Raw genomic sequence first — 14,622 nt, 5'->3', positions numbered from 1 at the left:
AGTTTCTTGTGGCATAATAATTATTTACTATTAGCATCTCCTCTTAGTGTTCATAGAAAAACATTGTATAAATTATATATAAATAAGTATTAAAGCACTGAATTGGAGAAACTCAAAGTAACAGTTTAATTCCATTTTTGTCATTTGTGTATGGAATATGTGCATATTTGCATGTATGTTGATATAGGTGGAGAGGTGTATATGCATGTATGTTGATATATGTGGAGAGGTGTATATGCATGTATGTTAATATAGGTGGAGAGGTGTATTTGCATGTATGTTGATATAGGTGGAGAGGTGTATATGCATGTATGTTGATATAGGTGGAGAGGTGTATATGCATGTGTATGGATATAGGTGGAGAGGTGTATATGCATGTGTATGGATATAGGTGGAGAGGTGTATATGCATGTGTATGGATATAGGTGGAGAGGTGTATATGCATGTGTATGGATATAGGTGGAGAGGTGTATATGCATGTGTATGGATATAGGTGGAGAGGTGTATATGCATGTGTATGGATATAGGTGGAGAGGTGTATATGCATGTGTATGGATATAGGTGGAGAGGTGTTTATGCATGTATGTTGATATAGGTGGAGAGGTGTATATGCATGTGTATGGATATAGGTGGAGAGGTGTATATGCATGTATATGGATATAGGTGGAGAGGTGTATATGCATGTATGTTGATATAGGTGGAGAGGTGTATATGCATGTGTATGGATATAGGTGGAGAGGTGTATATGCATGTATGTTGATATATGTGGAGAGGTGTATATGCATGTATGTTGATATATGTGGAGAGGTGTATATGCATGTATGTTGATATAGGTGGAGAGGTGTATATGCATGTGTATGGATATAGGTGGAGAAGTGTATATGCATGTATGTTGATATATGTGGAGAGGTGTATATGCATGTGTATGGATATAGGTGGAGAGGTGTATATGCATGTATGTTGATATAGGTGGAGAGGTGTATATGCATGTATGTTGATATATGTGGAGAGGTGTATATGCATGTATGTTGATATAGGTGGAGAGGTGTATATGCATGTGTATGGATATAGGTGGAGAGGTGTATATGCATGTGTATGGATATAGGTGGAGAGGTGTATATGCATGTGTACGGATATAGGTGGAGAGGTGTATATGCATGTCTATGCATGTGAGTGTGGAAGCCGGAAGTTGACATACAATTTCTTCCTCAATCACTCTCCACCACATATAGTGAGGCAGGGTTTCTCACTCCAACCCCAAGCTCACCAATATAGCTAGTCTCACATACCACTATGCCTATCTGGCATTCATACAGGTACTGGGGGCCTGGCCTCCAGCCCTCATGCTAGCATGGCAAAGCTTTTCTGGGGAGCCACCTCTCCAGCATCCACCCGTTTCTTCAAGTTTCTTATCACAGATAAAATACAAAACATAAAAGGCCACTGTTTCCAACAATAAACACCGGGCACAATCAGAAAAAATAATATATTATTGTCTATTATCATTTGTCATTATTATTATTAATTATTAAACTCTAACCAATGAGCTAACATCTCAAAGTCTAGAGCAGTGGTTCTCAACCTTCCTAATGTTGTGACCCTTTAATACAGTTCCCCATGGTGTGGTGACCCCCAACCATAAAATTATTTCATCGATACTTCATAACTGTAATTTTACTACTGCTATGTATTATAATATAAATATCTGATTTGCAAGATATCTGACATGAGACTCCTGTGACAAGGAAGTTTGACACCCCCAGGCTGGGAACCAAGGAAGCTGCCACATCATCGACTGTGGGGTTAGCCCCAGGTGAGCATGCATAAGCCTAAATAGCACCACATTTAAGCCTAGAGCATCATAGCCTGCTGGAAGCCAGGGCAGAGAGTGCAGGAGGAAAGTGCCACAGAGTCACCAGGGGACTGGGAACTGCACGCTTCCGGAAGCTGATAAGATCCTGACTCCATACATTAGAAAGCAGTAACCTGACAGTAACCCAAACCAGCCTACCTCATATCCCAGTTCAGTAGAAGACCTTTCCCGCATGGAGCTGCCTCTGTCAGTTGAGAGGGGAAAGCTGGGGACTAAGAGATTATATAAAAAATAAGATAGGTCACACCTAACCTGAAGTCCTACCTCCTGCTTCTCCCATCAACCCTGTGAGCCCAGGCCAGTGATGGCTTTTGTTTCTACTAATGAATCTTAGTTGAGATGAAGCCCAATTCCTGACCAGCTATGTATTAGCATATATATGCATGATTAGACATGTAAATGTTATATCAATTAGCATACACAGTTTCTAAAAAAGTCACAGAACCTTTTAGACAGTCATCAAAGATGATTTTATATTACTATATATGCACCAGAAAACATCTAATAATTACGTAAAGCAGTTATAACGGAATTTTGTAAACATACCTCAGTGGTCTGGGGCAGACTTATATTCTAATGAGCTCATCATCACTCAAAACCGTGATGAATTCCTGTTTTTAAAATGCCTCTTTGCAAACTTATCTTCTCGTTTACTGCTACCACACGCACGTGACACCACCCACAGTAAAGAAGTCAAATTGGTACTTGATGCCTCGAAGACAGCTGTGGAAGGTTCTAGATTGAACATGGAGAAATTAAACATAAAAAAAGACAGAGTTTTGAGGTCAAAGTGACCACTTAAAATTCAAGGAGCATTTCAGCATATCTGAAGTGCCATTTTAGCTGTCAAATAAAAAAACAACAACAGAAAAGGGGGGGCCTTCATGATTGTACCCAAAACAAAGAAGTCTGTAGACCCCATCTATCCTTGCCATGTTGCAAACTAGAGTTTTATTTTTGTGGATCAGATTATGGAGTTTCAAAAAGAAATTCCTGGGAGGGAAAAGCATCAGCCCACACCAGGAGCCCACAAAGCTTCCCAGAAATGGAAGCTCAGTAGCATCTCTGGGAAGGAAGTTCTTTCTCCCCGTGGGGGCCTTGGCTGTGTTGGGCTATCCAGACACAAGCTACTAGATAGTTACTGAAGTCCATCTTTCAGATAGGTTCAGAGACTCAGGAAAGACCTGTTAGATTCCTCCTCACCTGAAGGAGCTACTCTGGGGTCAAGTCTAGGGATCAAGTAATAAAGGGTCAATAAATAAATAAAGGCTCAGTTAACCTATAGTCACTTTATTCAGCTAGACAGAACATGCTACCCTGGGATTAATCTGATAACCCTTTATAGAAAACTTCAAGGAGGCACTTTGTTAGTGTGCCAGGAAGTTAATTTTCCCAGAGTTCTACAGCCCAGGGTTAGAAAGCTAATCCGAATGAGAAAAGTCTTAATAGTTAAGTCCAGTAAAAGACCCAGCATCATTCTCAACATGGTAGAAGCACGGACTGAGGATGTCATGCAAAACAAAAGGACCAAATAAATCCAGGTACATTTCTGTCTTCAGTGTCACGCCCTACCTCCAGAGGCGTGTATTCTATCTGAGCTACACACTTGTGCTCCCGCCACTTGGAGGAAGCTGCTATAAGATTTGGGAGAAAGAGAGAAAAACTTGTTTTTGAGGAAAATTCAGAGATTTCTCTGCAGCCTGCATAGCTGCTCACAGTTCCTACCACATCCACCCCACCCTGATCGTGCATTTTATTTCCTCCATTAATGGCTAAGCAGGCCAAAGCGTGTTCCAAAACCAGCTGCGAGCCCAAAAATGCAAACACAAGCACCATTTGCGATTTGCTCAGCAATTCTAATTGTCCCTCCTCGAAGAGGATGGAAGCAGGTCATCAGATAAACATCCCGTTAGCTCACTGGCAGACATGCCGGGCTGAAGGTCACAGACTGGCAGCTGATGGGGTGCTGGCTTGAGTGAGGAGAAAAAAAACCCATCTGCCCTGCATGTCACTATGTGGCTCTATGTGGAGATTCTTGTCTGAGAAAATTCCCTCTCGATGACTCACAGACGCTGCTCTCCTGCTGAGTATTCTCTGGAGGAGTGTCTAACCTGCACGCCACATGCTTCCCAAGATAACGATGGATATCCTCAATACACTTACAGATTAACAACCACATATCCCAACATCAAAGAGTTGAACACCTCTGCCAGTGGGTGGTGTCCACCACCAGGCAAATGCTAGTACCATCTGATGTGGGATTCCCCTCTGTATGCTGTGATTACCATTAATGAATAAAGAAACTGCTTTGGACCCATAGCAAGGCAGAACTTAGCTAGGCGGGAAAAACTAAGCTGAATGCTGGGGGAAAGGAGGCGGAGTCAGGAAGAAGCCATATAGCCCCACTGGCTGGATGGAACTTTACCTTGTAAGCCACAGACACGTCATGATACACAGATTAATAGAAATGGGTTAAATTAAGATGTTAGAGTTAGCCAATAAGAAGTGAGAGCTAATGGGCCAAGCAGTGATTTAAATAATATAGTTTCTGTGTGATTATTTCGCGGCTAAGCAGTGGAGAAACAAACAAGCTGCCTTCCTCCTCCTATAAACACCTGGGATTGTCATGGTCAGATGTCCAGGTTATGCTCCAGACAAGCTATATCAGATAGACACGAGTAGCTGGCCATGCTCGCCAGCTGAAGCCAACACGCAGATAGGTCTGAGAAGGAACATAGTGAAGTCACAGCCTCTGAACCTGTACATGCAGATCAGCTGCAGACAGCGCACATTTACTACCATAAACAGCTGCTCACTATAAAGCAGACAATGGGGGAAAAAAATGATCCGATGAAACCAACCTACAAAGTTCATACCCATGAGTCAAAAGGCCCTGAATACCATTAAAGGGTATTTTAGTGATTGTTTATTTTATGCTGAGGTCTGTAATTGGGGCAGCGTTCTTGTTCCTTGGACTTACTCATCACGGTCACTGCTAACCAGCTTTACCACAGGCGGACAGCACAAGGGTAACAGCAAGCTTCGGCAATGGCTGAGCTGTACTGCAAAGCAATCCTGACATAGTTCCAAAGTCACTAGAACACCAAACTGAGTCATATTGCATCTGCATAGAAAGACAAACCCAGAGCTCTAGAAGCAGGTCCCAGCCCAGGAAGAAACGCCACCCGGACAATGCAGGTTATCCACCCGTGCCGGGGAACATTTCCAAGCAGACTAATAGGGGCCCAGCACCGTGAAAGAGTCTTAAATACCTGATAACCCACAGCTAAGTAAATGACACTGGGGTAAGGGGTGTATCTGTGTGTGCTCAATGTGGATTCCGGTGACTGGAGGTCTACAGCAGGCAACTACCTTATTGATACCCCCTTATTTTCTGAGACCTTCTCTCGCCGAACCTGGCACTCACCAATTCAGCAAGGCTAACTGGTCAGCCATCTCTGGGAATCCACTTGTCCCTGCCCCCCGTTATAGACATGCACCTCCAATACCCTGTTCGTTATGTGGGTTATAGGTCTTCATGATGTGTCTCATGTACTTTACCAACTGAGCCATCTCCCCAGTTCCTAAATAGCCCCTTTTAAGCAGTGGTTTTCATACATGATCATGTATCTGAATCCCCAGTGACTAGATCAGGCTAGGACACTCTAGACACCACAGGTCTGACATGATGCTGGATGATATATATACTGAAAAGGTCCAGGCACTGCAGACGTTGCTGGCCCAGGGTTTCATAGGTTGCCCAGGCAACTCTCACTACTGCATCTGAGGCTGAGGACCAATGTATGAAAATGCAGGTAAGCTTGGAGTTAGGGGCTCACCAGGGAAAATTGTATCCCAGCTAGGCTGCTAACCTGGTGCTTGGTAATAAGGTGTTCTGTTTTCTACTTGTTCCTAATGCTTAAAACTAAGGCTCTGAAGCTGGTCATTAAGGCACACACCTTTAATCCCCTCACTTGAGAGGCAGAGGCAGATGGATCTCTGAGTTCAGGGACAGCCTGGTCTACAAACCAGGACAGCCAGGGATACACTGAGAAACCCTATCTTGCAAAAACAAAACAGAAAACTAAGGCTCTGTTTCAATGAGATCCTGGGTTCTTTTCAGATATAAAACTTCTCAAAGGGCTTCTGAAATGTCAACACTAATATACACAGAAAGAAGGTGGCTTTGGGGACAATAGAGCAGCTTTCAAAATATCCTCATATGCCAACAGCAATTTCTATTAACAATAGCTGATAAATACAGCTGTGGTCCTATAAGGTTCTATCATCGGGTGACATTGTAGCCATCTCAATCTGAATGCATCACTCCATGATGTTCAAGTAGTAAGGACATCGACCAATAAAGTCCTTCTCTGAACTATATCCCTGCCATCATGTGGCAAGGGACGGCCCAAAGAAGGCAAGTTCTCCCTTCACCGCACATGAGCCCACAGGGTGTCAGCTACGTGTGCGCCATTCCGACCCCTCCACTGCCTAGACTCACCTGTCACGACTTTGCAGGGCTGCCTGGGTTCCTCGACCTCGGGAGACGGGTTGGAGGCAGAGGACCATTTGCGCCTGATCAGGTGCTCCCTTCCACTGAATGGGCCTCCCGAGTTGTTGAGGGGCTGGATGAACAGCTGCTCCTGCTCAAGCCGGATGAGGCCAACCTACCCGGAAGGAGAGAACAAGACATTGGTCACCCTCAAGCTCATGGCCCAAGAGTAAATTGACAATGCTCTGGTTTGCCATGTCTAGGTTAGTGCTATCCTTCCGTTTGTCACCGAGGCCCACGGTGAGTCACCACCTGACTTACAAATATCCCGCTGAGTGGTTATATTGGGAGGTTTGGACGGGCAAGTGTCTTAGTTAAGATTTCTGTGACTGGGATAAAACACCAGGACCAAAAACAACGTGTGGGGGAAAGGGCTGATTTCACCTCGCAGATCACGGCCTCATCAGGAGAAGTCAGGGCAGGAACTGATGGGGAGATTACGACAGAGGGGTGCTGCTTACTAGTTTGCCCAGCCTGCTCTCTATAGAACTCAGGACCACCAGCCCAGGGTGGCACTACCCTCAATGGTCTGGGCCCTCCCACATCAGTCCTACAGACACAACTGCCTACAGGTCAATCTGGTGAGGCCATTTTCTCCATTGAGAGGCCCTCTTACCAAATGGCTCTAACCTATGTTAACTTGACGTGAAACCAGCACAGTGGGGTTAAAACTGCTGTGGGATACAGATATGTGCCCTTGTATTTATTTTCCAATATTTCAGATAAGATGGACTAGTTTACTATTGTTTGCTTATATGTAGTGTGTATGTACGTATATGCACACATGCATATACACATGTATGCATAGACATAGAAGTGCATTATAGCATGCATGAGGAGGTTGAGGACAACTTTGGGGAGCCAGTTATTTCCTTCTACTTTGTTGGTCTCAGGGATCAAAACATCTTTACCCACTAAACCATCTTGCAGGTCTTATGTCATTTGATCGCTCTCTCTCTCTCTCTCTCTCTCTCTCTCTCTCTCTCTCTCTCTCTCTCACACACACACACACACACACACACACACACACACGTGGGGTTATACCTGCTATGGACTATGACATGCTAGAAAAGTACTCTACAATCAAGCTACATTTGAAGCCCTAAAACCACCCGCTAAAAGTCCTTTTGAGGTGCTGGAGAGATGGCTCGCCTCAGCTAAAGGGTTATGAGCACTTATTGCTCGCTTGCAAGGACTGGGTTCATCTCCCAACACCTACATGGCGGCTCACAACTGTCTGCTAACTCCAGTTCTAGGGACTCGAACTCCTTTTTCTGGCCTTGTTGGGCACTGTACACAGGTGGTGCATAGGCATACATGCAAGCAGAACACTCATACATATTACATGGATCTTGATAAAGTGCATTTGAACTCGCTGTGGTGGCACACATGATTCCAGTTCGAGAGACTGTGGCACGAGGAGCAAGAGTTTGAGGCTAGCCTGGGATAAATGAGAACCTATCTCCAAAGTGCAAAGGGGGGTAGTGTGGTGACCAACCGTGGAGGCACCCTTCAAACCATGGGGGAGAACACTATATTCCTAATGGGAAAATGTATCTTGTCCTTCCTTGAGGACATTTAGAACTAAACACCAAGACAAAAAAGAACCAGTTCCATGGGTAGCATTAATGACAGGGAGTGGAGACTCGCAAATTTCCACCCCAAACTTGCAACATTTTAGAGAAGCCGAGAGACTATCTCACAGATTTGGTATTTTATTCTGATTATAAATGTTCATCTTAGAAGTAGTATCGGAGTGTGTAGTGAGAGCTCAGATCATCCTGTATCTGTAAGTCCAGGCCGCCAGGCTAAGAAGAGTGATTTATGTACTCTCATACTCGAGAGAGAAAGGCTTGCTTTCAGATAGCCGAAAGAACTTGAACGTAAAATTGAATGTGATAAATTTCTAAGACAGTACTAAATATTTAACGGTGGAAAAAAAAACACACTTGTAAATGAGCCTAAATACAATTCAAAATCCTCTTAACAGTGAATACAAATACATGCTGTCCAGTAAGATTTATAAATCAAACTAAAAACTTAAAAAGTAGAACTTTTTAATTTGTCACTTTTCTTCTCTCTCCTTTTGAGACAGGGTCTCCATATGTAGCCCTGGCTGGACTAGAACTCACAGAAATCACCTCCCTCAGTCTCCAGCTTAATTTATCATTCTAATAGAGTAAATATTAATTGGGGGTGGGGCTATGCAGAGGACTGTCCTGGGAGATAATGCCAATGGCACTGAAACAGCTTGTGTCTCCTGCCTGGGGTACCTGCTGGGTGCCCTCCTATGCACAGTCAGTAAAACGAGACAAACCTCTCACAAGGAGCTGAAGCTGCCAGAGTTGAAAGGACCCACTCTAAACACTGATCTATGCCGCATCCCTTCTCCTGATCAGGACTGCCTTGGCCAGCACAGATTCAGATGAAGCAGATCCTCCTTAGCGACACTTGCACAGGCACGTGTAGACACATGCATACATGCACACACACTCACACTCACACACATAACCAATACACACACACACACACACACACACACACACACACACATATTCATTCATTCTTATTTATCTTCCTTCCTTCTACATCTAAAGCCATGGCAGGGATGAGGAGATGCCTCAGTTAGTAAAGAGCTTGCCACACAATCATGAAAGTCAGGCATGGTGGCACACGCTTATAACCCCAATACTGGGGAAGAGGCAGAGACAGAAGGGTCCCTAGGCTTGCTAGCCAGTCAGTCTAGCCTACTTGGTATGTTTCAGGCCAGAGAGAGATCACAGCTCATAAAAAAGCAATGTGTACAGCATCTAAGGAAAAATGCCCAGAGTAGACCTCTGGTCCCCAAAGCATGAATGCATATCTCGTACAAGGAAACAACTTCAACATACTGAACCAGGAATTCAAAACTGTATGCAGCAGAATCCCCTGGAGATCTGGAGTTGGTTCAACAGTGTGCCCTTCTAGCAAGTCCCTCAATAGTACCAGATGCCTCTGGGCTGGTGGGCAGTTTGAAAATACTGTCCTCTGCACAGCGCTGTAACTTCTTTTTATCTCAAGCCCGGGACCCTCTTCCTCAAGCCAAATGAGATAGTTAAGTTCTGCAGTGCTTGGAGAGCAAATCAGATTAACTCCTCAGATCACCTACAGCCCAGAGTCCTTCCCAACGTGCAGTGTGAGACCGTACTTCCAGCTCTAAGCAAATCTCAAGGTTTCCATTTCATTAGAACCTTTGCCAAGAACAACTCACTGATTTTACTGCCTAAATGAAACTGTCTCCAAGTAGCAGTGCACAGCCCACAGGAGAGACAGAGTCAACTTCTCTCTCTCTTCCCCCCCTCTCCCCCCCCAAGGCAAAAACTTGAGTTTTCTGACTCAAATAGAAATAGTGTGGAGAGTGTGAAGTAAAGAGGGGCTGTGGTGGACAGCGCGAAAAGAGGCTCAAGTACAGAACACTCTTCCCATAACAATTGGCCCTCAACTCCAATGACAGGCTGGGTTCTTCTAGACGCACTCTGACTGCGGGAGGCCAAAGCCAGCTCCAGTCCCCAGTGCTTTCAAAGCCAGTTGTCCGTCCCATGCAGTGTGTGGAAATCAGGCAGCAGCTAGATCACAAGGTTTTAGAGCCAGAGATGTCACTCTGGTGGGAAAGCCTTCACACACATACTCAGTTTTTAGTTTGGGGAAAGGCATTTCTTGGGGCATCTTTTCTTTGGGGGGGTCCCAGTGCAGCTTTTCTTCCACTGCAATTAGAGAGCAGTGGCTGGATGAGCAAAGGGGAGATCAGCTGTTTCGTACCTGGCAGCTCCTGGTCCCCGAGGGACCTGACAGTCAGGCAGAGGCGTGACTAGGACAAGTAGATAAGAGAAACAGCTCCGTGAAGTGTCCAGCTTGTGGGCTAGTCATAGAAAGGCCCCACCGCTTCCCCCTCCCTGGGCCTTAGTCTCATCATCTGGGGGCTCCTTGTGTGTCTCTAACACTCGCCTGATCGGCATAGGCCCAGGGATAAGCTGCTCTGTTGTCCCATAAATGTAGACAATTTGTGTCGAAAGAGTTGATATGCTACTTATGTCCCCGACCCACAATCTTACCCATAAGCACGCACAAGCCCTCCTTAGCCTTCCGTGTCCTCCACTCTTTTCCCTAAGCCCCCTTCCTAGCAGTCCAATGTCTGCCCTCATGTTATCAGACATTTTATCCAACCTAACAGTCAGTTCCACGGAGGCAAGATTAGAACTATTCTTCCTGATTTTTCTCAAGTCTGCCACATCACATTTCATAGATAATTTAAATGAACAGTCCCAGATGTCACTAGATAGCCCACAGCGCCCTTGACTAGGGATTGTCATCCCCGGCTACACGATGCATAGTGTCACATAAAGAGCCCTGACATCCAGACCCCGCTCCAGAAGGGACAGATAGAACACAAGCACAGATACTCATTTTGAATCTCATCGGGAAACCCAGTGGACAGTCACAGACAGGAACCACCATGGTAACTTTCAACAGCACGTGGAGCTCCAGACTACCTGGTGCCTTGACTTTGATGTCCAGCAGCACCTGGATTTACAACCTGGGCCATCCATGACAAGTGGGCTGTAACACTGCACTGTGACCCCAAGATCTATGTAGGGATTCCTCTGGCCTATTCCAAGTCTCCAGCCATCATGGTGGGCAGACCGACACACTGAAATGCTCCCCGAAGCCTCTGTGTTCCGGGAATCACAACGCTCCAATGCAGGAGGCCGCCAACAGCCCCTGCAGGGAGAGCCTGGGGAGAGGAAAGGCCAACAAGAGACATACTAGCACGTGACTTCGCTTTAAATAACATCCCCCAGAGAAAAGCTCTTAATAAAGAAATCTTACATTTGGCTAGACTGGGAATCCCACATAAAAGAATTATGGGTCAATAAAATGCAGCAGGTAGAACCTGCTCTGGAAGGTTAACTTTCAACACTCGTTTTGTGCTGGGTCCTCGCTTTGGGCCACTTCTGCCCTCCCGAGAGAGGGCATTATTTACCTTAGAACCTCCCCCAAACAGGACTAGCTTTCCTGCCTTGGAAAGTCTGTGAGAGGCTTTTCTCGCTTCCTAACAGGATGAGGGCCGCAGCTCAGCATGACCAGGAGGTACAGTTACAATAAAGAGAGTCAGGGAGCAGGCGCCCAGGGTGGTGTGTGAACCCAGGTGACAGTTGACAGCATCCTCCTCCTAAGGTCATGCTGGAATGTCAAGTGCCCAGGAAGCCCCCAGCCCTTCTTTAGAAAGCTGCAACTCCTGGGCTGACCAGAGTGGGCCTGGGTCTCCTCTGCACTGAGCTGGGTGGCACAGGAAGTTTGAGGACAGAGTCAATGGACAGCAAGTGTGCTTCCTGTATGGGCAAGGCAGTGTCTACCGAGCAGCTCTCCTGGGGCGTCAAGCCTGCCTCTGCACCGGCCTCTGATGCTCTAGTGAGCTTAGACTCTGGCAGACCCAGACCTCTTCTGCACCCCAACCAACACCCTGCACGTGAGGAAGTTTTTCAACCCCTTCCTGCACATACAAACATAAGGGCCTTCTCAATTCCCTCCTTGTATGCATAGATATGGGGGCCTTCCCAACCTTCTCCCTCTTCACACAGACATGGGGGCCTTCCCAACCTCTTCTCCACATACATAGACATGGGGGCCTTCTTAACCCCCTCCTTGGATATACAGACATGGGGCCTTCTCAACCTCCTCCCTGCACACACAGACACAAGGGCCTTCCCAACATCCTTCCTACACACAGACATGGGAGCCTTCCCAACCTCCTCCCTGCACACACAGACACAAGGGCCTTTCTAACCTGTCCCCTCCATCTTGCTGCCACATCTACAAAGGGTTAACTCCTGAATGCAGGCACCTGCTTCTTCTCAACATTAGTCCTTCAGAATGTGAGCCCCTTGCTGGTCTCTCCATTTCTGCTCACTGCAGTCGGACAGCTGCAAAGGAGTGCCAGCTGCCAGCTGTGGGAAGTCTCCTTTGTGTGGCTGTCATCCTTCCCATGGTCATCTCCCCCATCAAAGGCCTGGAGCTGTCATCCCAAGGGCCCCCCCCTTGTCCTCCCCACCGTGCTTTCACCAGTGTCTGACTCCCCAGACAGCTGTTAGAAAGTCTTTTCTTACCTCGACCTCTGAGTGTAAACTTGGGCCGGCGGCAGCAACAGCACCCACAAATGGCCTGTGGGTAGGGTTCAGCAATCACTTTAACCATCCCTGCAAGCGTCTCTGCTCAGCTCAGGGAAGTTTCACAAGCCACAGATTGACATCGGGTGTGCCATCACGTCGGACCACACATGTGCTTTAAGTTCATCTCCCATCATCCCCTAAATAACCAACCCCACGCACAAATAACCACCACAACCAACTCACAGGTCCCTCATCTTGGGAGGATGTACCTTGGTAGCTTGGCCATCGCTCTTCTAGAATTCTGTCTAGAATATGACATCCATTCCCTTCAGCTCCAACCCTCTTCTGACTGAGGCTCCACCCTGCCGGGTCCCAGTATTCATCTTCCAGAATATGCTCTTGCTTCCCTGGCTGGAGTATGTCTTCCTTCCACGCATATGGGGCCATTTTTTCAGGCAGGGCTAGGTTGCATTTATCCCTGAGGCTTGATAGGGGCCTACCCAAGCATTCTGCACATGGCAGGTGTGGAATGGTGATCTATCCAGCTCTGCTGACTGGTTGAGTTGTAACTGGAAATGACCTGTAGAGCTACAGGGGAAACCTGGTTTAAGCCTTAATAAGCCAGGCTCTCACTGAAAGATTTCATGGATTCTATCTTTTCTTTTTTCACAGATTCTGTCTTGTTCTATTCCATCAACAGCAAGCCAAGTGAGGAGAGCTTCAAAGAGTTTAGGACTTGCTCAAGGTCTCAGTCTCAGTGGACCAGGCAGTTTCTTTACCTAAATGACAAAAACAGGACCACGCATTTGCGTACCTGACCAGAAAAGTGTACCTCTGTCCCCTGAGAAAGGCCAACCAGTGACTGTAATTGTCACAGATCCAGATCCAAAGGTTGCAGGAACATCTCCTGTCACACACAGCCAAGGTCAGGCCATTGCTGCCATTCAGCACTCGGGGAACATGCTTCAGGAATGCAGTCAGGCTAGGAGATATTGCTTAGTGAGGATGGCTTAGGAGGGAGATAATCTTGCAAGCATGAAGACCTGAATTTGATCCTCAGAAGGTGCTAAAGGGGAGGGCATGTAATCCCAGCATGCATGCATGCACACGTGCACACACACACACACACACACACACACACACACACACACACCACCTCGAGGTTTTCTTCCTATAAAATAATGCCACTTGGTAGAATTTCAAAGAGAAATCTGAGCCCCCTAGGTGACGTTCAGAAAGGAGCCAGAGCCTGGCGTCCTAACAGGTTCCGGGAAGCTCTGAAAAGCTGTGTGGGGGTGAAGCTCCTGAGAGGGACAACAGAAGTACAAATAGCTTGGAGGGCAGAGAAGAGAGGACAAAGCAGAAGAAGTCACTCTGAGACTGTGTGAATGTCCTCCCAAGAGGAGGCCAGAGGCCTTGGAACTTTCTATTCAGACTCTTTAATTCTTCCACCTTCAGTCCCAAACTCCGCAGCAGTCTTCGGTCCTTCTTCCTGTATCCCTACCTCTTGCATCCACAGTTAGGTCTACGAAGACCTAAGAATGTGCTTTGTACTTCTCAGCGTATTTATGCTCTACATGGCCAGCGGTATCTGTCCGTGTCAATATCACAACTTATAATGCAGCCTGGCCTATCGGATCCCTTTCGAGAAGTCACACACTCTAAAAGTTTTGCCCAAACTAAGTCCTCCGTGGCTGTACTTGACAAAGAGACTTTGAGTTAGAAAACCGGGCAATTAAGCAATGGACCAACCACAGACAGCTGGATAATGCTATCTTGTAAAGTGCAAGGCCAGCATCCCAAGTTTGTCTCCTGATTCCAAGGCCCCGTGACTGCCAGCTGCCCTCCTTAGAAAAGCATGCACCGCAGGCCAGCCTCTTGTAACTCAGCTGCTGCTGGAGCACTCCCTGGCTGGGGAGCCTCAGTCCCCATCGGCTCCCATCTGCACACACTTCTCCTGGAGACTAAAGCGCACACTCTCTACAGGCTGCAGGAGAAGCCTCCGAGAAAGGACTGTTTGTAAAAGACCACACACACACACACACACA

At 46.6% G+C, this 14,622-nt stretch overlaps 1 protein-coding gene across 1 annotated transcript in view; it reads right to left on the bottom strand.

Annotated features, from left to right (window-relative positions):
* The window catches only part of Adamts17 (ADAM metallopeptidase with thrombospondin type 1 motif 17), a 315,038-nt gene that overhangs the window by 296,255 nt on the left and 4,161 nt on the right, over positions 1-14,622 (bottom strand). The window contains exon 3 of the mRNA XM_075952745.1: positions 6,378-6,543. Coding sequence (XP_075808860.1) covers positions 6,378-6,543 — 166 coding nt within the window. The remainder of the gene's footprint in view (positions 1-6,377; positions 6,544-14,622) is intronic.

Source organism: Microtus pennsylvanicus, chromosome 18 (genome assembly GCF_037038515.1).
Source record: "Microtus pennsylvanicus isolate mMicPen1 chromosome 18, mMicPen1.hap1, whole genome shotgun sequence".
NCBI classification, from domain to species: domain Eukaryota; kingdom Metazoa; phylum Chordata; class Mammalia; order Rodentia; family Cricetidae; genus Microtus; species Microtus pennsylvanicus.
Note: the sequence above shows the minus strand (reverse complement) of the source record. Positions and strands in the feature narration are given on the sequence as shown.